Raw genomic sequence first — 24,330 nt, forward strand, 5'->3', positions numbered from 1 at the left:
GCGGTCCCCGAAATAATTCTCCTACTTTCACTGGTGCCTGAGTGTTAAAAGGTTGAAAACCACTTCTATAAACTAAATAGAATGTAATATAGGAGGTACTAAAAAAAAAAATCGAAATCACTGGGTTTGTTTCACTATCTAACTTCCTATCCTTTATGGAATAGTCCCACCACGCTCCTGTGGCGCCCCAAGAAAGGGGAGGAAAAGGGAGAGAAGAAATACAGCAGCAGGAAAACAATAAAAAGAATATTTACAGAAATGCTGAATAAATGAATGCCTGGAGTCCATTGTTTCAATACTTCTAGAACAATACTGGGCCGAAGAACGCCTCTGTGGTGCCATTTGCTGACTTTTGCCTGTAAAACAGTCATTCTGAAAGATTTTCATTTGTGCCCCTTCAAAAGGCCAAAATAAAAATGAAGAAAAGCTTGGGAAATAGCTGATTAGCCTTCCCCTAGTTGAGACTGACGAGAGAATAGTGACATTTCTCAGACTGCTACCATATTGACACCTCCCCGACAAGTCTTTCTCATGCTTACGTGACCAGGAAATCCCCTGTAAATGTGGACATTTTTGAGGAATCCATTTTGCCAACCAGCTATTTGGGAAGTTCTGCTCTGCCCAAGTACTAAACCTCCTACCGTTACCTTAAGGAGTATAGCAGGGGTCCCCAAACTACGGCCCGCGGGCCACATGCGGCCCCCTGAGGCCATTTATCCGGCCCCCACCGCACTTCTGGAAGGGGCACCTGTTTCATTGGTGGTCAGTGAGAGGAGCATAGTTCCCATTGAAATACTGGTCAGTTTGTTGATTTAAATTTACTTGTTCTTTATTTTAAATATTGTATTTGTTCCCGTTTTGTTTTTTTACTTAAAAATAAGATATGTGCAGTGTGCATAGGGATTTCTTCATAGTTTTTTTTATACTCCGGCCCTCCAACGGTCTGAGGGACAGAGAACTGGCCCCCTATGTAAAAAGTTTGGGGACCCCTGGAGTATAGTAAAGTCATACAATGTTAGAAGTGGAAGCGACTGTCCCCCAACCCAAGAGCTGACAGAATTCATGATCCAGGGTTCAAAACACCTGCTCTGCCACTTCCTGGCTGTGTGACCTTGGACAAGGTACTCAACCTCTCTGGGCCTACTTCTTCCTCTGTAAAATGAAGAGAATGATTTCTATCTCACAGAATTGTTGTGAGAATTAAATGAGACAATACATGTCAAGCATTTTGAACAGGGTCTGGTACTGAGTATAAACTAAAAAAACTTCACACAGCTGTTCTTGTTATCATAGTTATTAGGTGTCAGCAAACTTTTTCTGTAAAGGGCCATGTAATAAATATTTCGGGCTTTAGAGACCACATGTGGTCCTCCGTTGTACAGTGTTTGTATCTTGTTTTGTTTTTGCATCCCTTTAAAATGTAAAAGCCATTCCCAGCTCAGTGGTCAAACAGAATCAGGCTGAGGGCTGGGTGCTCCACGGGCTGCAGTGTGCCAGCCCTGGTTATAAGATTATTAAATTATCTGCTCCAGATCCTAGTGCTCAGAAGTAACAGCCTCATCTCAGGCCAAGTATCCTCCTGGCCTCCTCACGGATCCCCTTTTTATATTATAACCCAAAGATTAGAAGACACACATATACGGGCAAGCCTATATTACGCCAACATTATGTTCACAATGGCAATTTTTGCTATCAGTATAAACTGGAACTTGTAAATGGAGAAGCAATTTAAAGCTAGTGACATGTTTCTCTCCCAGGGGCCAAAAGGTGAAACCTAAACTTCATATTATGCTTCTGGTGCAATTAGAGTAACTCATTTTGCATTCCCTTGGTGGAGCCATTTGATAACACTTGCAATTAGGGCAAAATGAGCTGCTCAGGGCTGAGCCTAGAGCCTAGAGTCTCTTCTTAGGAAACCTGTCAAGTTCATGAAAAACCATGATAAGAGAGTCCCCAGCAATGAAATATGCCCCGGGTGAAGATCCCAGCACTGAGAACAGAAGTGCCCAGGAGGCTGGAAGTTTTCTAAAGAAGCATGAGCTGGTTATACCAAGGAAATCAATCTCAAAGACTATGGGGATTTACAATTACATTGAGCCCCAGAAAAAGAAAAAACAACTTACAGACCGTAAAAAAACAAGGAAATGCATATGATAAAAAATTTTAAATTACAAAACAGTATATTAAGCTCTATAAAGAGTGTGAGCCCAACTCTGTGTAAAAGACAACTGTGTGTTGCATTAAAAAGACACATTAAGGGTTTTGGGGTTGGTGGGAGTTTAATGGGCAAAGGGCGTCCATTAGGGGGATTATAGGCACAGGTGGCGACTGTGTAACAATGTGATTTACCAAATGGCACTGAATTGTTTTCTTTACAATGGTTAATTTCATGTTATGTGAAATGCACTTCAATTTTGAAAGAACACACAGAAGTATCTCATAGAAAAAGCACAGCCATCATCAACAGTTTAGCAGCCTCAGGCCCACCTTCCCATAGTACGAACGTTGGCTGTAAGTAGTGGACGCTGCCCCTTCCCGACGTTCATGACAACTTACGTGGGAGGGACGGTCAATGCACTGAAGGCTCCACATCCCCTAATGTCTTCGTGGGAACTTTTTCATTATTCACCTCATCTCCCTGGCTCTTGCCGGCACCTGAGTTTGTTACCTCTGGTCTAAAGGGAACTACAGCGTTTGCCGATACAGAGGTAAAGAGATAATTTTAGAATTCTGAGAGTGCCACCATGGAGGGGACACTGAAGTGCTGGATTCTGTGGCAGAGGGTGTGGCAAGAGCAGGCTGAGATCGCAGAAAGCGAGAGAGAGGAGAGGAGGTTGTGAGAGGCACGGAGACCAGTTAACCCACCCCACAGACACACTGATGGACGCAGCCCGCACGAGGCAGACTTTGATGGTCTCTACAGTCAGCCCAGAAATCAGACAGACAAACCTCATTATCATTACCTCATTATCTGGCAAAAAAGCAGGTAGGTGGGCCGGGGCATCTAACGCTTACGAACACACTCCCCCTCACATGCTCTGAGTCTCGGCCCTGTCCTTAAGAAATATAGTGTTTTACTGCCATTCACTGATTTCACTCGAATTCAGACTTTTCTAAAGAAAAAAACAAAATGAAACAAGAACATACCCATTTTCAGACTTGGAAACATTAAAAAAAATAAATAAATAACACCCATACACCACCCCAGACATGAGCCTCCAAAAAATGGAGGCGATGTGGGGATGAACTTTAACCAATTAGTATAGAGTAAGGTGTGGGTGACAGGTAGGCAATTCAGATGCACAGTTAAGCTATTCAGCTTCTGCCAGAGAAGCAGGAGAGAAACACCTGTTATTGAGGGCTGTGGTTCTCAGACTCGGTGTGTGTCAGAATCACCTGCTGGCCCCGTTAAACCCGGTTACTCATTCTGCTGGGCTGAGGCAGGCCTGAGAATCTGAATCCCTAGTGCAGTTTCCAGGTACTGCTGGACCTGCTGCGCTGGGGGCCACACTTTGAGAAGCATGCGCATATATAACACAATTAACACTGGATTTCAGGCATTAGCATTTGAAAAGGGGGTGCTTGGAAACACACATATTTCTAGGGTCATGAGACCATGCTTTTAAAGCAGGGGTCTCAAACTCACGGCCCGCGGGCCGCATGCGGCCCGCCGAACAATTTTGTGCGGCCTGCAGACTAATCCACGAAGTTCAAAATATTTTGGATAAAATTAAGTAAGCCTAGGGGCCTACTTGTATTTTTCATTTCTCTAGCATCCTAGCTAGATATTAGCTTAGTTAACAGCAGTTGTGATGCGAACTACAGTTTCTGGTCGTTTTGTGACACTGAGTAAACTGCATGTACGATTGTGCTTGTTGTACTGATTTTTTTTTTGTTTTCAACTGCAGTGAGAAAAGTGTTGCGTAACAGTTGCCTTTTGTAGACCTAGTGTGGCCCGTCGAATGGCTGTGATCTTGCTCTGTGGCCCACATGCTGAGTTGAGTTTGAGACCCCTGTAAAGTGTGCCTTTTGTGTTTTTACTTAGTGAATCCTAATCAATGGCCAGGCTGGTAAATAGATGTCTATCTGTATGCTGCAGTCAATCAATTTGCTACAAGTTTGTTTGGGTTCAAAATTGTTGTGATTTTTGGACTTAATCCATTTGTATACTATGCCAAAGAGATTCAAGCTTCACCCAGTATCAGAATGACCTGGGTGAATAACCTGCTAGTTAAAACAGATTATTGAGCTCTGCCCCTGTAAATTCAGATTTATTAGGCTCCATCCCCAGAATGTCAGGTGCATTAGGCTTCACTCCCCTTTCATATTCTTCAAAAGTTCCAGCAGAGAAAATTGGCATTTTCACAAAGTTCCTGGTGAGGCCTTTGGTGTGATTCCTTTCAGTAGCTCCATGCTTGACTATGGAATTAGTTGACGGGAGGGAGGCTGTGCAGTGTGTTAGCAAAACCAATAGGAGGTACTGACTAAATAGCAAACTTGATTTTTCTTCAACAAAACAAAAACTACATTCTTTCTGCAAGAATCGTTACAGTAAGCCTTCCACTTAACATAATTCAAGTTCAGCAAAGTGATTTTGACATTCAACCCAAGTTACTACAGTAAGATTTCATTACCGTAATAAACTACCTGACTTTATCTTTGTTGTATACAAAACGAACACGCAACATTTTGGTAATTTAATTTCTATAGTAGTTATGCATTTATGTGATGACTAACTTGGTTACAAAGGATAATTATGGAGTTTGCCAAATATTTGCAATGTGCATAAAGTATAATATGGAGTTTGGAAATCATCTAAACCCAATTCAAATATTTGCATTTTGATCCTTATAATGGCAGCTTGTTTTTGTAATCAAAGGAAAATTCAACTTGGTATAAAATAACAGACTATTTGTAGATGCTTTAAATAAGCATTGCATCTCAATCTTATGTACAGTGGCTCTGTGATTCTAGTTTGCTGTGCAGTGCCAGCTGCAAGTTCCTGAAAGACATCCGAACTCCCTTCAGCACCCAGGGATCAAAATTCTCAGTGAGAGTTGCATTCTAAGACAGAAAAAATACCCAAGAGAAACTGAGTTGCAAGGATGTAAATAAAAGGAAACCCTCATGCACTGTTGGTGGGAATGCAGACTGGTGCAGGCACTCTGGAAAGTAGTATGGAGTTACCTAAAAAATTAAATATGGAACTGATTTATGACCCAGCAATTCCACTCCTGGGAATTTATCCACAGAAAAATGAAACACTACTTCAGAAGAATGTATGCAGCCTTAATACAATATTTATTGTAGTGTTATTTACAATAGCCAAGATTTGGAGGCAGCCCAAGTGCCCATCAGTAGATGAGTGGATTAGAAAGCACACAATGGAATACTACTTGCCGCAAAAATTAAAAAAAAAGGGGGGAACAAAATCTTACCTTTTGCGACAGCATGGATTGACCCGCAGAGTTATGTGCTAAGTGAAATAAGCCAGTCAGAAAAAGACAAGTGTCATATGATTTCACTTATGGACTGGAATCCAATGACCAAAATAAACTAACAAATAAAATACATAGAAACAGACTCATAGATACAGAGAACAGAATGGCCGCTGTGAGAGGGGATAACATTTCAGGGGGCTGAGCAAACAAGGTAGAGGGATTAAGACTGCATGAGGGAAAGGGGGTGGGGAAGTAGAAGAGGGTAGCGGGGGATAGATGGTGATGGAAGGAGACTTGACTTGGGGCGAAGAACACACAATGCAGTGTACAAATGAAGTATTATAGAACTGTACATGTGAAACCTGTATAATTTTATTAACCAATTGTGAGATGGGTTGGCAATGGGGGAAAGTCACGCGAGGAACCAGGCCCAGGAACTTTGGCCGGAGCAGCCCACACCCATGTGCGCCAAAAGAAACTTCCCAGGAGTCCTTTGGAAAAGAGCGACCGACCATCTGTCAGCCAATGAAATTTCGCCATGTCATATCAACTCGACCACCCTAACAGCCCTTTAAATTTCCCCCACGCAGATCCCTCCCATGCAACTTCTCTGGCCCCTGTCCCTCAGGTCAGAGAACAGCAAACAGGAAGTGCTCTGAATAAAGCTTTTATTATTCCACATTTCGTGGCTGTGCCTTCCTTCTTCGTTGGTGGGAAGAAATACCCAATGTCACTCCAATAAAGTCAATTTTTTTTTTAAAGAAACTGACTTGCTTTTTTAACTAGAGAACGTTATCATGTTCAGTATTATTTATCTAGCTTATGGTGACAGTGGGCAAAAAGATGAGCATGATTCGAGGATAAAAAAATTTAGAAAAAACAATTTAGAAAAAAAGGTGAAAATAGTCTTCATGTGGCTGCTTTAGCCACATGACATACGAGACACAACTATACCCACAGGCACAATATGTTTGAGGAAAAAAGTGCCAGCAATTTGTTAGCAGGCCCTTTTAACAGGATTTTTAAGGAGAGGAAATGAGAGCTAAATTTCCTAACTGAAGTGTCAGGAAGAATTCAGGTAAGCAGAAAATAATGATCTAAATTGGAAAGAGGCCACAGCACCTGCGTTAAAACCTTCAGTCTTGTCATAGCTTTTTAGCAACAGTCCCATTATATCCTGAAAAGTGACTCTAAAAATAACACCTTGAAATCCCAGACCTTTTTAACTATCACTAAATCACATTTTCTCATTCCTCTTGTCCAAAGATCACTTTCTTAGCTTTTCTTAGAGCTCAGCTGTAAAAACACTGGAGGTGCACAGCAGGAGGGGCTATACATTTTCATCACGCAGGTTAGAATTTATAGATATAGTCAACACAAAGACCTCAATAAAACATATATATTGGGCACTTAATACATGTTGGGCACTGACCATGCTTGATGATGTGGATGCAGCAGTTAAAAAAATATCGCCCTCATGTGGTGGAAAAAAGAAAACAAATGAGTATATGGCACCTAAACCACGATCAGAGCCACACAGAGAAATAAAGCAGTCAGGAGTTAGGAAGTAGTGGGGGTGTGGGCATGAGGTGCGGGACTCCCACTAAGGTGACGTTCCAGCAAAGACCTGAGAAAAGGTGAGGGAAAAACACTGTCTGTAACTGGGAAAAGAGTATGTTCCAGGCAAAAGGAACAGCACATGCAAACTCCCTGAGGCTTGAAGAAAACACAAGGAGGTAAAGGGGAGATAAAAGACAGAAAGAGGAAAGGAAATAAGGATCAATTCTTGCAGGGTTTTGAGCAGTGGAGTGCTAAGATCTGAATTACATTTTAATAACATCTCTCCAGCTGCTTATTTTGGGACTAGATTTAAAGGGATGAGGCCAAAGCAGAGAAACCAGTTCGGAGAGGAATGATATTGGCCCCGATCATGCTGCAGTCATGGTGGTTTTGAAAAACAGCTAGATTCTAGATTCAGGAGTATTTGTTAAGGGACCTATGCAGAATGTGCACGAAAGGTCTTTGCAACTTGAAAATATTGTGGGTGAAGAGTGAAATGTTTGGATTTGGACCTAAGTTTATGACACCATTAGAGATGTATTTCACAGGGGAGAAAGGCCCACAAAACAAAGCTCAATCTTCTAAAGAAGTGCAGAAGTACAGTGACAAGGCAATCTTATTATTCTTTAAGCAGAGAGGGCAACTGGGAAAAATAGAAGCTTAGCTACCAAGATGTCATTTACACTGGTGTCATCTTTTACCAGAAAAAAAAAGCACAATTATATTTTCATAGCCATGGTTACTGGAAAAGATCTTGTATGTATGTATATACATATATATGTACTTATTTATTTTTAGTGGACAGAGAGAAAGAGAGAGAAAGCCAGAGACAGAGAGAGGAATAGATAAGGACACACAGACAGAGAGATGAGAAGCATCAATTCTTTGTTTGAGTCACTTTTAGTTGTTCGTTGCTTGTTTTCTCCTATGTGCCTTGACCGTGGGGCTACAGCTAAGCCAGTTGCCCCTTGTTCAAGCCAGCAACCTTGGGTTCAACCAGCATCCTTGGGCTCAAGCCAGCATCCATGAGTCATGTCTCTAATCCCATGCTCAAGCTGGTGAGCCTGTGCTCAAGCCAGCGACCTTAGGGTTTCGAGCCTGGGTTCTCTGTGTCCCAGGCCATTGCTCTCTTTATCCACTTCACCACTGCCTAGTCAGGCAATATCTTGTATTTGTTTGAAACCTCAACTCGAAGAGGCCAAGATTTTATGTTAAAAAATATTGAATTTTACAACACCCACTTGAAATAAGGAAAAAATATCAGAGAACCTCTTTGAAAAGTAGAAGCATAAAGAATGTAAATAGTTTTTTCAGAATCAGGAACAATTTCTCCCTATAAGCACTGGTACTTCACAGGGAGTCCACAAAGTTGAAAGTTGGTCCATTGGTTTGGATTACATGTTTGGCTAAGTGAGTTTTTTTCCAAATAGTCAGACTGTGTCATAAGAGCCTGGGAATTAAGAACAGACTCAAGAATATCTTAGGATACTCTTAAGAGACTTCTGTACTAGATACTGTCTTAACTTATATCTCACTGGTCAGACCAAGACTCATCCAATGTTCATAAAACTAGCAAAACAACCTAAGCGCTGAACTCCCAGTTAGTAAGCTACCCGCTAATATGTTGTGAATGCCTTTGCTTTCACCTTGTACGCTCACCACAAATTACTCACGTTTGTTTCCAAACTGCTTTATACTCATCGTAATACAAAATCATATGAACCAATGCAGTATGCTTGTGAAAAGAAAATGATTGTCGTTTCTCTAGATGAATATTTTTGGAAAGATTTCTTTAAAGCAAAGTTGCCAAAATATCTTTTCTTAAACTCTATGTAAACAAAACAACGAAACAATGAGGGAAATAAGTCTTACTCTTTCTCTACTTCCATTGCTTCTGAGTGTCTCAGTTTTACTTTCAAAAAACCAGACTGGACATTTGCCACAATGCATTATGGGTGAGGTATGGACAAGAAAATGCCTGGACCCCTATCAGCTGACCCACACTGAATGGAAACACGTCAGCCCCAACATTAAAAGACTAACAATTAATCAAAAAAAACAATTAAACCGCAATATATGTATGTTTCAAGTTAAAATAATGTATTTAAGGTATATATGTGTTATTTTAAAAAAGGATGATTTACTTTAACTGACCTTTGTGACAAGCCGACCAGGGATACAGTCGGCTGAGAGGGTTGTCAGCCTATTCTATGGCATCATGATTTGAGGCTCCTAAGCTGGACTCACAAGAGAGTGGCACCAAAAGTGGTCTTCACTGTGTCACACACAGCATTCTGGGTTCTCTGAGAGATTGCTACATTTCTCACTCTACCTGCTTTATTTTTGTTTACTTATTTATTTGTCATGTGACCTGATTTAAAGTGTGAACCTCACCATCTTTTTGACCTGAAGTAATTACATCCGTGTGTATTTTGTATAAATCCTGTCACTCAAATGGGTAATGTGCTCTGTCAGGGGTGATAACACATGTACAGGAACAGGGACAGACCGGCAGTGATGGCGAAGATGCTGTCTGTGTGGGAGCCCGGAAGTGTGGGGACCTGGATTAGTAGTTATGCTAAGTTACATATTCAGTAAGTGAGCAAGATTATCCACATATATGCGTACTTAATGAAAAAAATTATATTCAATCAACTCCAAGTGTTGGTCAACCAACAGTCCATACTCTGGTCATATGGACTGTCTAGTTTAAATAGTGAGATTTATATTGCTATGTAATACTACTAATGAAATATAAAATTCCTAGTAACAGTTCCTAGAAACTGGAACATTTACTTTGTTCAATAAGAGCAAGTTTAGAGAGTGTTGAGTTTGAATTGAAAATCCAATAGAGAATTATTTTGTAGCTTTACTTGTTTGGCTAGCTAGCTGATCTTAAATTTCAGGGGAAATGATACTAAAAAAAAATTCTTATTTTTAAGTATACTGCTCATTAAAATTAGAAAATATGCTCAAAATGAATATGAAGTGATAAAACATCTCCTAATTTTTGTGAGCAGTATATATAACCCCCCATCTCAAACATACACATATGCGCTACCCACTCATGAGTACAGATTTCAGAGCATGGTTCTTAAACAAAATGGACCATGACTGACTGCTGAAGTCATAGAAGGCAAAATAGTTAAGAGATTTCCTGAATGGAGCCGTCTTCCCAGAACTGTACTTGTTCAGGGCCTGGAGAGTGTAGCAGCACAAGGAAATCAGACGGCTATTCTGTGACCCTGGGATCATAACAGCTAACACCCATCGAAGCTTTCAATGAGAATGGCTGTGCTGAAGCACTTCCATTGTGATAACTCATGTAATCCTCAGGACAGTTCTAAGAGCAGACATTTTGGTATTATTCCCACTTTACAGACCAAGAAAATGAGGCACAGAGGCAAACTGTGTGCCAAAGTCACACGGCTGAAGAGCAAGCAAGGATTTGAGCCAAGACAACCTGGTCCCAAAGCTCAGAGTTCTAAGCTCATAGCTAAGTCATACTGTTTCTTGTGATATAACAAGTTGACAAAAGCAAGGAAACAGGTCAACAGAAGTGTCGTTTCACAAAATTTTAGGTGGCTAAATATCTGTCTGTGATTACAAGCCTTTTTGTCATGGGTGGTCACAGCATGGACTTGAGGACTAAATGTTGCTATGGCAAATAACCAATAAAAAAGACCTCTGAGCACACAGGCAGACATGAGCCACAAGCAGCAGGAACAGTGTTTGTTTAGATCAGCAGGGTTCCAGAACCCATTCAAACCAGGCATTGATCTGAGCAAAATAATCACAGAACTTGAAGGCACTGCAAAGTCTATTCTCCCAAAGCGAAGTGACCTAGAACAACAGCACAAACCCAACAAAACCCTCACAAGGACAGAAGCAGAGCCTCCCAGGTCACCTGGAATAGCCATTGTTGTCTCCAAAGCCAAGAGGCCAGGAGCTTTTCGGAATTCCCTGCACTGATGAGTCACCCCCGGTTCTTGTTAAAAATGAAGATTCCGGATCAGTGGGTCTGGTGGGCCTGTGACTGTAATGTCGAAGGAGCTCCCAGGTGAAGCTTCTGCTGCTGGACTGGGGACCACACCTTCAGTGAGGGCAGAAGAGCCTGTAACGTCTCGGAATCTGCAGAACTCAACTCTGCCGCCAGTTAACTCTGGGTACAGGGTTAAGTCTTCTCATTTCCATTTCTAGCTCTTGATTTTCATATTTCTAATGATGGCCTTTGTCATTCAACCCTGAACTATGTTTCTACCTGTAATATTAATGGGTAAATGAAACACTTCCCGTATCCCCCCCCCCCCCCATCTAGGTCTCTGTAATGGGATAGCAAAGGGTCAGGTCTCTTTATACATATCATAGAAAGACAGTGGGAACTTTGTTCAGAGGTAAAACTACCCTGAAAATGAAGTGACTTGCAGAAAAATAATTTAAATCTGAAGCTTTCTACTTCATTGGCTAAAATGTCTTCGAGAGACTTACTTACCCAAGCCATGGTATGCTGGCTATGGTGTTGAAAGATGAATCATAACTTATAAGGGTGAGCTGGGGTATCTTAACTAACAATCTGCACTGTCCACCATGGTAGCCACTAGCCACATGTAGCTACTGAGCACTAGAAATGTAGCTAATCAATAACTTATAAGGGTGAGCTGGGGTATCTTAACTAACAATCTGCACTGTCCACCATGGTAGCCACTAGCCACATGTAGCTACTGAGCACTAGAAATGTAGCTAATCAATAACTTATAAGGGTGAGCTGGGGTATCTTAACTAACAATCTGCACTGTCCACCATGGTAGCCACTAGCCACATGTAGCTACTGAGCACTAGAAATGTAGCTAATCTAAACTGCAAACTCATATCAGATTTCAAAGACTCAGTATAAACAGAAGATATGTCATTAATAAATTTTACATTGATTTCTTGTTAAAATGATAATAAGTTTGGATATACTGGGTTAAATAATTCATTTCATTGACATTAACCTCACTGCTCCTTTTTACTTTTCTGATGTAGCTGCTAGATAAATTTAAATGTCATCTGTTGCCTGCATTACAGTTCTACTAGGCAGTGCTGATCTGGCCCCTGGCGACATACACTATGGTTCTCAGATCGTGGCATCCACATCAACTGGGAGCTCGTTACATAGGGAGACTTTCGTCTGCCTCAGACCTACTGAATCAAAATATGCATTTTTAAAAAATCCCCGGCGATTCCCATGCGCGTCCAAGCTTGGGAGGTGCTGGGCTAGTTGTACCCGCAGAAGGTATTTGATGTAAATGAACGGCATGCTCAAGGAGTATTTGTGCTTTGCTGAATTTTCTACACAAAGATTCCAGCAAGGCAATGGAAATCTTTTTAAAAATTTAAATTATTATACAATGAAAATATATATCAGAATGATACATGGAAAATTACATGTACCACACGCGGACGTGTGGGGAGAGAGCTGCTTAAATGAGGCTACCTTGGTTACTTCAGCGTTTTCGGCCACCATGTACGTGAAACTGATGTTCACCAGATCGGTTCCACTGCAGACACACAACACCCGCCCTTCCAGGTCATTTTCTGATTTTCCGACAGCTTCAAGAGCAGCCAGGATCTTGGGATCCTGTAGAGAGGTATAAAATGGGGGAAAATATGTCAGATCGCAGAGCATGGAGGAAACATGGCAACAAGAAACCACACTTGACAAAATGTGTGTGTGTGTGTGTGTGTGTGTGTGTGTGTGTGTAAGGGCAAAAGTTTTCTTTCTATTTAAACTGTCAGCTATCTAAGCATTCTTCTAAAACTTGTTGAGGTAGAAGCCACAACAGCGCACAACTCATGTGGTAAGAATAGCACTATAATGGTTTTGATTTAGAAAACCGGGTGTGAGGGTCTTTCTTTATGAAGGCCCTGGAATACGGCAACAAGAGAAAAGACTCTGACTGGCACTTGATTGTGACTCTCGCCAGAGGACAGTCACTGAGGTTTCATACACAACGGCATGGCCTTGCGACACCAGCAACCACAGTGGTTAAAAAATGAGATTGTTTTTCAAGTAGCCTGGACACAAAGAGTGAGTGTGTTCATGTCCCGAAACCATGACATCCTTGTTTGCAAAGAAGACAGTGTAAGTTTACCCTAATTAGCAAATAAAATCGTGTCTTTGTCCTTGAGAAGAACTCAGGAGGCAAAGCCAACGTAGTTATGCAGAAAATTTAACTGACACAAAAGAGGACAGTTTTAAAAAAAGAAATAAAAATATATTTGGAACATAATTTTGTTTTAAATATCTAAAAACCCACAGGGCTATTATGGAGAAGTGAATAAACACTGTGCTAGAATATTCTAGAAAAAAAATCTTTTTTTTTTTTTAAATTCCTAGCAGCACTATGCAAACAACTTGTTATTCAAACAAATCAGCCACTGTGAAGAAGGCTGATTTATGTGCTCTGTCATTTTTTTTTCTTTCAGAGGCAAACCGAGCCTTCAAGGTGAGCCAATGTCTGCATGCACAGGTGCACAAATATGGAAGTGCTGAAGCCATTTAAATTCCCACATCAACCACAAACCAGCGGCGACTCCCTCACTGCTTGCTAAAAAAAAGGGTGAGGGAACTTGAACGTAATCACTGAGTTCAGGGAACTGTTTTTTGGATGCTGGTATCTTTGCATTCAAGGATGAACAATATTTTTACTATAACTAAACATCATGGAATCCAAATCACTCAGCAGTTAAAGATGAGTAGATTTATGAACTGTGTCTGCTCTTCATTCCCAGCTGATGATTTGGGGACAGTGATAGGGTAAACAGTATTCAGGACACCGTTTCCAATCTCAGTAAATCTGTGTTTAGAACGGCGAACACCAATCACAGGTACCTTTGGTGCAGCTCCCAACCGAATACTGTTGATGAGGGAGCATTCTAGCACTTGTCCTTCCTGGAAAGAGAGAATATAATATTGCAGTGAGCCTAAATTCTGCCAGACCTGTGGCACAAACAATACACTTAAACACTTGTGACGATTAAGGCACTGATCGTCAAAGAGGAAGTGCAAAGCACCACCAACAATAATAATTTGTACTGATTGGAAATAACCAAGACCTCATACATTCCATTCCATATACAGATGAATACATATATATGAATGCAACTCTGAATAGTTGTTTATAAAATGCTGTTACTTTATTATATAGGATGTTAATGTATGCGTATCATTGAATAATGGGTGTACATGAAATATAAAGTGGGAATAATGCGAATTTATTTATAACTTCAATTCTACTTTTCTTACATTCAGCTCAAAGGTTTATTGAACGTGTACACTGTGCCACTCATTGAGTTAAGCCCTGCGATACAACCAGATGAACATGCTCTCTCTACAGCTTTAAGGTTTTAGCTTAAACAGCTCTTTTTCTGGGAAGCCTTCCTAATTCCCAAGATTAAATCAAACATTTCTTTCTTAAGCTTTGTAGCGACCTGATCTTTCCTTTCACGACACTCAATGACTTGTACCTTTTATTAAATGCCAGACTTTCTTTCTAGACTGCACTCTATGAGGGCTAGGATAATGTCCCCAATAACCACTGTACCCCCAATGCCTGGCACTGGGAGCCCATTTCTAAAACTCTTGAATGAATGAGTAAGCATAAGTCCATGCCCTAAAACTTGTCTAACCATTGAGAAATAAAGTGATTTAACCCAAACAGCAGAAAAGCAAAACTTTTGCTATGCCTGGGCCATACCTTTCCTTCACTTTTCCAGGTCAGAAAGAACCCAAATTCATCCACTTTGAAGAGGCAGTTGGGTTCAAACACAAAGGATTCCTGTTAAAGAGAAATGTGTTAATCAGCATGACTCACACCATGTTCAATCTAATAAGAATGCAAGTATCTTTTCCCCTCCAACCACGGGAAAATGAGAAATCACCCTTTTGTATCCTGAATCGGATGACCACATTTCTTATTATATATATTATGGGATGTTTCCATTTAGAAAACTTTTCTCATTCACATTTGCATGAAGATGAAATTTTATGCAGCATCCTCCTCTCGAGTAGCTTTAGGAACAAAACATACTCAGGATCTGAAGGTCACACAGAAGAAAGTTTCCCTAAGACCTTGGAAGAGGAGCTCTCAGAAGGAAGAACACACTGCCCGTACCTAACACAATGCCAACAATCAGGAGAAAATATTTTTGAAATTTATTATTATTATTATTTTGTCTATAATCCAGTATTCAGATGTCTACTTAGACAACTGCCGAGATTTTTGCTTTTATTGCTTTTATCCCCAACCTCATCCAGGGTTCCGTAAACCAGGATGTGAGCACGTGAGCAGCACTGGGAGCTGCTCCACGTGGTCCGCACACCAGCAGCGTCACCATCACCTGGGGCCTTGACTAACCTGTAGAACCTAAGACTCCGGCTCAGAGGGATTGAATCAATCTCCGGAGTGGGGCTCAGAAGTCTGTTCTAATAAATCCTGCAGGGGATTCTGATCCACAATAAAGTTTGAGAACCACTGCTATAGACTTTAACACCAGAAACCTGGTGAATTCTACAGAATCAAAATTTAAATCAAGAACGAATGTGATATGAAAAGCAATCAATGAAGAAGTGAAGTGTTGCAACTACCAGTTGATGCTTCTCATCTCTCTCCCTCCCCCCCAACTCTGTCACACGCTAAAAAAAAAAAAAAAAAGAGAGAGAGAGAGAGAGAAAGAAAAAGAAAGAAAAAAGGAAACTAGCCTAAAGCAAGGGTGTCAGAGCAGCTATGTTGTACTTGCTAAAGGATTCCTGCAAGAAAGTACCATTGTGCTTAAGAACACCAGGAAAATTCTATGTCAATGAGAGGAAAGGGGTTTCCAGGGAATGAACCTTGATGCCGTCCACCTTCTGGCTGGATTACTCCAAGCCTAGGCACCCATGTGTCAACCAATCCACACAGTTTTCTCATGATCTAAAAAACATGTCCTGCATTATTACAACTCCAGGAATAAGAAACCTGTCTGGCAAACACAGATCAAGGCAGTCACTTAAATCTAAGACTTTTAGATGAGATCGGGTGCATTCAGGATGGTATGGCCGTAGACAATCTAAGATTTTTAAAGGCAGTTCAGACTCTTAGCTCCACCTCTTTAAACGATATCTTTCTAAATTCCAGGGAAGCAGCAACATGCATCAAGGGAAACCCCATGTCAAGACTTTGGGCCACCACAGAGTGACAGAATTTACAGTCCTAGAAGCCATAAGCAAAACTATTCTTCCCACACATTTGGGATATTTTCTGACAGATGAAGAATTAGCATACATATGTCAACTCCGTTCCAGGCATGCACTGGGCACTGAGGTCATAACAATGAATACTGCAAAGGAAGGGGAATGGTATGCCCTTTATTTTTTTAATCCAAACCCAGTTCTGACGTTCATTATTATTTACCTTCTTCTAGGAAGATCCTTTCTAAATCTCAGAATCCTTGTCCTATATAAATGGAAGTATTGACACCTGCCTTTTAGGCTTGTTGTGAGAATTCAATGAAACGGCAAATATACTTGGAAGAAAGACAGTTATATTTCAGCAAGGGGTAGCAAATAAATAACACTATGAAATTGCCAACATGTGATTTTTTGGACCCATACAATGGCTCTTTTGGATGGTTCCATGTCTTAGGAAAAGCTTGATCTAGAAGTTGACCATTTAGATGAGTCTTAGGGAATGAGTAGAAGTTATCCAGGTGAAGTAGGAGGCCAGGCAGAGGGACAGTATTTGTAAAGACATGCAGGTTTGTCCTGGCGCTGAGGAATTCTAAGGAGTTGGTGTGGTTAGAACACCTCAGGGGAGCAATAGGGGACAAGACTGTGCATATATCTGCAGCTAAACCAGGAGGGTGTTGAATATGCTGGCATAGGTATTAATCTTGACCCAGAGGGCCATAGGAAGTCTTATTGCTAATTGAGAAATGAGAACTACCATTTATTAAACTATGAGAATTAACACATTTTAGAATACTACCCAAACAATATCCTGTCAGCGCACAGTGTTTGAAAGTCAGTGCACAATGCCCTAGCGTGGCATCGATGGAGTAGGCCCATACTGAATCAGCTGCCATCAGTATTAATCTACTTCCACCCTATCTAATGCCAAATGATGATTTGAGTGCTCCATGAAATACACACAATGAATAAAAATGGTTTTCCAATTTACTTCGAGGTGGAACTCTCAGTTCGTTGGCTACCTTCACCACAATAATGCTATTTTTCTTTCTTCTTCTTTCAGAGCTTATCATCACCACCTTGAAATTTTGATTCTTAATGTCTCATTCTTGGTTCATATCATCTGATCCTTCTAGCCTCTAGCTTGGCAGTCCTCATTCTGTATCTGCCTTCTTTGCAACTTCCCGTTCATTAACCCTTGCGGTCCCTGACTTATCCATCAGACTCTCTTTCACTTCTGTCCTTGTCTAGCTTATTTCCATGATTCAATATTACAATTTCTTTCCCACAGACACCCTCAACTCCCCTGTCTCATTTCTGTTTCTTGACTAGAAAAACTAAGAGTCTATCTTATCCATATTTTATCACTGAACTTGATAAAGAAAATCACAAACCTGGATTGTCTGATTTTAAATTCAAGATTACAGCATAGGGAATAGAAATCAGTAATATTGTAATAACTATGTACGGTGCCAAGGGAGTCCTAGACTTATCAGGGGTATCACTTTATAAGTTATATGACTATCTCATCACTATGCCATATACCTGAAGTGAATATAATTTTGAATGTCAAGTGTAATAAAATATACAAAATTAATTAATTAAAAAATAAATTCAAGAATATAAGCTTCAAATGGATAGTCAACAGTGACTTTTAACACTTTTAACACTTTCTGAAAAGGCTCTCCACTCTTTAAAAGGACTATTTCATTGCTTCTTCTCAAACCCCTTTACTCCCAGCCAATTACTGAGTAAAGGAAACCTATCTGATGAGAACCTTTCTCCTTCTTCCCTCCAAATGAAAGAATACTTTCTCCCATCAAAGGTTAATCCCCCCCCCCACTTCTGCTCCCGATTCAGTCCTCTCCCAGATTCCAACCCCTTTCACCTACACAAGGACTTCGGTCATTTATCACCACCCAACACGCATCATTATTTTTTCTCTCTATGAGATCATTCCTGTCAGCACATAAATAGATTCAAGTAGTTCCCACTTCCTCCTTCATTTAAGTACCTCATGTCTCTAATCCCGGTGAGGGTACAGTACCTTGGAGGTTTTGTCTATATTCTCACTGTTTCCACTACCTCTCTTCTATACTGTCTTTGACCCATTCTCCCTGCCTTCCATTCCTATCACCCTCTAAAACTTCTCTGCCCAAGTTCACCAGGACTGTCATGAGGCCACAGGAAGTGCACACTTTCCTTTTCTTACCTGATTTGATCTCTAAGTGGTGACTCTTCGCTCCTTGGAACAGTTCAGTCTAGCTATCCTGTCTGTGTTCCATTCCTTTAATCCCTTTTCCTTCTCTAGCCAACACCTACATGGTCCTGGGAATCCTCTTTTCCTCTGTGCCCCTAGATCTCATGTAACCCGTGGCTATTTGTTGATGACTCCCCAATTTATAATAGCAGCCAAGTCTTCTCCAGGTTCCAGATTCAGAAAATTTAACTCTCTACTGGACATCTCTACTCAGATATTCAAAAGGAGTATGTTCATAACTGAATTCTTTATTCCCCACTCTCTCTCTCAAAGACTATTACAAGACTTGCTTAGCTCAATAAACATCACTAGTATTTACCCACTTATTAAAACTGAGTCATTCCTGACTTTCCTTCATCCTTCCCTCACACTTCCATTAACAAGTCTATGTCCATAGTATTTTTCATATATATAAATATTTTATTCCATCTTCACCACCACCATCTTGGTGCAAACCATCATCATTTTTTTCTCCCACATACTGATCTTCTCACTTCTACTTTTTCTTTCCAAAGCAGCCAGACTGATTCTTTAAACTGCTTAATCATTTCATTAAAATCATTCAATGAATTCCCATCATGTTTAGGATAAAATCCCAACTCCTTGCCATGACCTAGAAGGTTCTTCACAACGTGGGTCCTAGAGAACTTAAGCCGCTTTTTCATCTTTGTTCACGACAACCATCAGAACCCTTCTCCTTGAACTTCTCAAGCTCTTTCTAGCCTCAGGGCCTTTGCACTTGCAGTTCATTGGGTCCAGAAGCCTCTTCTCACTGCCGTTAGCATGAGCTGGCTCCTTTTCACTGTACCTCACTGCAGTCATCCTCTCTTCCAAGCGGCTGTCCTGGACCTTCTTAATAGGTTTCTCATTTTATTCTCTATTACCCTGATTATTTCTTTTCTTGTACTGAACAGAGTCTAATTACTTACTTCCTTTGTTTATTGGTTAATCACCTGGCTCCTACACCAGAGCATACTTCTTGAGGGCACAGTCCTTAAAACTTTCTTGCACACATCTGTGCTTCAAGCACCCAGCATATCAAAGGCACACTAAAACTAAATTCATGCACTAAGGAATGAAGTGAACATATTTTTTTTGGAAAAACATTTTTATTGCAGGCCAGTATATAAAACATAAACAAGGAGTTACTCAAGTTGCGGGGGTGTATCAGGGCCAGAACTTATCAGGGTCAGTCCCTGGAGGCCCGCCAGAGACAGCCGTACAAATTCATGAGTAATCTGTCGAGGCTGTCTGCCCAGAGAAAGGAGTACCTGCTTCGGCTTCTCACGAGCTCATCTCAGAGGTTGGGCCTGGCTTTGAGGCACCTGCTGGGAATGCCTGTTAGGCTGGGAGCACTGTTTGAATGCCACCTCAAAGAAATCATTTTTGAAATGTGATAAGAACTCTGGGCAAGGAGAAGAAAAATACGGCGAAATAGGAAAATAAGGACAGAGTGAAATAAGCTTTCAGAAATGCTTGTCATAGGTCCTGCGCAAAGTGAAAATAGGATGCCAGTCTGGTTCTGGCCTTTCTAGTAAACAAAAGCAAAACAGGAACGAATTTCATTTACCAGGTGCCCATATAATTCATAGATGGAACGTATCAGATGTTAGGAGAGGCAATGACCAGAACAGAAATCCTCCAGTGAGACCTCTCTGAAGATTTGCACAATTCTAAATACAAGGTTTCCAACAAAGACTACAGTGACCTTGTCAAGTGTGACTGGCAAAGCCTGGGACCAAATGTACTCCAACTACCCATGAAAACCAGAGAGCAAGTTTGAGGGTGTGTAGCCATTAGCTAGAAGAAACTGAAACACAGCCTAGTGAGGTTTCTCTCCATCCCCACGAACAAACAGAAGGACCTGAGTCTTAGCTAAGTAAAGGCACACAATCTCGTGTCTTTTTTTTTTAATCTGACAGCAGTTCTTAATTTCACACGAACACTTGTTGCCCAGAACTTGGGCTGTGGCCCCAGGAACAGACTTGGCAGGGCAGGGGTCAGTGCAGAAGGGAGCTGGGCCCTTTCTCCTGTGCAAGTCTGTCTTTTCTCTGGTTAACAAAAGGTGATGGAATCTGCTCACAAGGATAACACACCTGAACAGAACTTCCTCCAGGGGCCTGGGAATTTCACGTCTCAGATGCTTCAGCTGAAATTCGTCACAGTCACACTTTAGAGCTCAAGGACAAGTAAACTCATCCAGCCCAACCCTGCTCTTTCCTCCGGCCAGTGGGACAAAGGAGCTAAAAGGGACAGCAACTCCTTTGGTGAAACTGGGGACTAGCTAGGGGGTCAGGGGGCATTTTGTTTGAGAGAGGCTAGAAAAGTCACCGTTGCTGGAATCACTGCCTCTAGAATCCCAGCTTGAAGGGACGTGGGCCACTAGGCATCAGGAGACACTGCCCCTAACACAGGCTGCGTCAACGTTATTCAGCGTCACAACCCACCTTTCAAAGAACCGAGTTACTTTCACAATAAAGATCATCAATCTTTTCCCTTTGTTTCATTTTTAAAACTTTTTTGGTTCAGTAAAATTTAATCCCATTTCTCCTTAGTAGGAATGGCAGAGAACCCAGCAGGCAGAATATGCTGATGGAAGAGGAGAGGGTTCGGGTGGGTTTCTAGAGACTAGGTTAGTGATTTTACTTTAATTCTGATTCGTGGTTATTTCTTACCCTTTCTTTCCCACCATGACCCACATTAATTATGAATGACTACATCTTTCTAACAGCATCCTCAAATAGGGAAGAGTCAAGTCTAACAACCAGCTAAGGATAGGGATTTTGGACTAGCCAGTAAATACATTAACTCCACTTTATTTAAACATTAGCTGTTCAGAGGTTCTTTTTGCTTGTGACTGCATGGGCAGATTAGAATACAAGGAGGAATGAAATGAGTGAGGACTTCCACAGTCCACCACAACACCTCTGCCTTCTGAAAAAGAGGACCCTGAAAGGGGCACTGGGGCCCAGACCTTGTTGAACTGGGTTCAAATGCCAGCTTCCTCACCAGGCATCTGCTGGAGAATCTTGGAGTGGTGCCACTTAACCTCACCAAGCTTCATGGTCTCATTTGTTAACTGAGAAGGCTGATACCAACTTCACAGAGCTATCAAAATTGAGAAAGCCTGAGCACCCAGGACAAGGTAAACACCGAGTAATGTAGTTATGAGGAAACAGACCAAATATTATTTGAGGGCTGTTGTGCCAGGCATTTCACAAAAACGATCTCAAGTAAATCTCATGGCAATGCTGCAAGATTTTAGACACAACCAACACCATCCAATAGATTGCCCATGATGATGTACAATACATATGTCAGATGGAGACAGCCCACCATGGTAGCTTTGAGAGCCACATGGGGCCGAGGATGCACTTGAAATGGGGCTAGTGCAACAGATGGGATGAATTTTTAATTTTCATTTTAGTGGTCACATGTAGTTAGTCATTACCATTTGGACAACGCCGTTTTAGAGATGAAAAAAGTATTTGAAGGAGAATATATTCTTTAAAGCCTTCGTTGATAAGTACAAGACCTGGAATTCAAACAGTTTTTTCTGATTCCAAAGCCCATGTCTGTCCTACTCTGTCACCCTTGCCGGGGCAGGTCTCCCTCTGCCTATCACCGACGGATTTCTGGGTTGTCAGTACATGCGCACTGCCTTGGCAGGCTCCGCCTTTGGGTAAGCATGGGGCTCACCCTCCCTGTTTCCTGGTTTGATAAGAACTGGGAGAAAGAGGACAAGGGACCTTGTCAAGGCTGGAGAAACATAAGTGAAGTCTGAGTTAGGAAAAGGCCACCAGGGGTCTTAACAAATATCAGAAACATTACAAAGCACTACCACCAGATCAGATGAACCTAGGTGTGGCTCTCTGACTGGAAGACAGGGGGTGTCAGGCACAGAGTTCATCTACAGATCCCAGAGCCCTTGCTTTTTATCAGATCGTGCAAGCCAACGGCCCAAGGGATGCCTCGTAGACTATTTGTTTCAGCTCTTTATTCCCAAGGACTTGGCTAACCTCTGGGTTTAGCCGATCCTTTTGGATTCTGCACACAAACTTTCCTGTCCGAATCACAACATTTATTTTTTTCAAGTTAAAACGAAAGCTCTTCCTTGGTGATGACATTCTGCAGTCAGAATGATTTATGGACTGCTATAACAGGTGAGCGTGGGTCCTTAAATTACTTTTTCCCTCATGGGTATGGTTTCCTCTTAAAAGGAGCCAGAATGTTCATTCCATTTGTTAATCTCCCTTCTGTTTCCAGACCCCCCTGCGCTCACTGATGCTGGGCTTCCCAGCTCGCATTCTGGGGAGGAGCAGAAGGGCTCTGGCCATGGCTGTTGCATCATGAACACCTGTCATCCACTATTTGCCTTGTGAAGAAATCTGTCACACAACGGAGGAGCTTTGCAAATTCTGCATCCCTTTCCTTTGCCTCTGGTTCTTTGCACAGAGGTCCTTAATGGGTTAAGCTGCTTAAACTGAATACAGACCTTCCTTCTCATATATAATGCTCAACCAGAACCCAAGAGGGATGACAATTCTAGTTCTAGTCTCTTCCATGCCAGCTGTTACCAGCCAACGTGCACAGTGATACCCAGTGCTGGGACGTTGGTCTGAGCATGCTGCACACATTAACTCACTCACGGCCAACAATCCTGTGAGGGAGGTGCTGCTATTGTTCCCACTGTACAGAGAAGGCCCAGCGTTGTGCAGCTCGTGGGGCAGAGCGAGGCCTGTGGGCCACGCTGAAGCACATAGCTGAACCACACCTGCTCTGAGACCTGTACGTGAGGCAGTGGGCCTAGGTGACTACTCAGCAGCCACACCTGAAGGAGGCCTTGCTGCTCTTGTCGCTGAATGGTAGTAACTGTCACCAGGCGTCTTACCTCAGAAGTAAAGAATAGCATCAACATTCTGAGTGGCCTGGCTTGGAAGAGTCCATAAAAGATATGGAAAAGTAGTGAGAGAAAGGCACGGCTCTCCTGACTTTTCATGCTGTATTTAAACTAGAACCTGAATGTGGGCCTGACGGCGCATGTTATTAACATGTCCTCTGACATAGCCTTGGCTGTGTGAGGATGTGGGCTGCTCTGGGAGGATCTGGGTTGGGGGAGGATCTGGGTTGGGAGGAGGATTTGGATTGGGGGCATCTGGACTGGGGGAGGATCTGGGTTGGGGGGGAGGATCTGGGCTGGGGGAGGATCTGGGTTGGGAGGAGGATTTGGATTGGGGGTATCTGGACTGGGGGAGGATCTGGGTTGGGGGGGAGGATCTGGGTTGGGGGAGGATCTGGGTTGGGAGGAGGATTTGGATTGGGGGCATCTGGACTGGGGGAGGATCTGGGTTGGGGGAGGATCTGGATTGGGAGAGGATCTGGATTGGGGAGGATCTGGATTGGGGAGGATCTGGATTGGGGGAGGATCTGGATTGGGGGAGGATCTGGGTTGGGGGAGGATCTGGATTGGGGGGATCTGGATTGGGGGAGGATCTGAATTGGGGAGGATCTGGATTGGGGGAGGATCTGGGTTGGGGGAGGATCTGGATTGGGGAGGATCTGGATTGGGGGAGGATCTGGATTGGGGGCATCTGGACGGGGGGAGGATCTGGATTGGGGGAGGATCTGGGTTGGGGGAGGATCTGGATTGGGGGAGGATCTGGATTGGGGAGGATCTGGATTGGGGAGGATCTGGGTTGGGGGAGGATCTGGGTTGGGGGAGGATCTGGGTTGGGGGAGGATCTGGATTGGGGGAGGATCTGGGTTGGGGGAGGATCTGGATTGGGGGATCTGGGTTGGGGGGAGGATCTAGGTTGGGGGAGGATCTGGGTTGGGGGAGGATCTGGGTTGGGGGAGGATCT

The 24,330-nt window shown here is 42.3% G+C and overlaps 1 protein-coding gene across 10 annotated transcripts in view; it reads right to left on the reverse strand.

The window, feature by feature from the left end:
• Positions 1-24,330, reverse strand: part of PLCB4 (phospholipase C beta 4) — a 385,287-nt gene that overhangs the window by 92,468 nt on the left and 268,489 nt on the right. For all 10 annotated transcript variants that reach the window (XM_066387163.1, XM_066387166.1, XM_066387161.1 and 7 more), the window contains 3 exons: positions 14,741-14,821; positions 13,876-13,935; positions 12,478-12,621 (listed from right to left, as the gene is read on the reverse strand). In XM_066387163.1, coding sequence (XP_066243260.1) covers positions 12,478-12,621; positions 13,876-13,935; positions 14,741-14,821 — 285 coding nt within the window. The remainder of the gene's footprint in view (positions 1-12,477; positions 12,622-13,875; positions 13,936-14,740; positions 14,822-24,330) is intronic.

This window comes from Saccopteryx leptura, chromosome 5, assembly GCF_036850995.1.
Source record: "Saccopteryx leptura isolate mSacLep1 chromosome 5, mSacLep1_pri_phased_curated, whole genome shotgun sequence".
In the NCBI taxonomy this organism is placed as follows: Eukaryota; Metazoa; Chordata; class Mammalia; order Chiroptera; family Emballonuridae; genus Saccopteryx; species Saccopteryx leptura.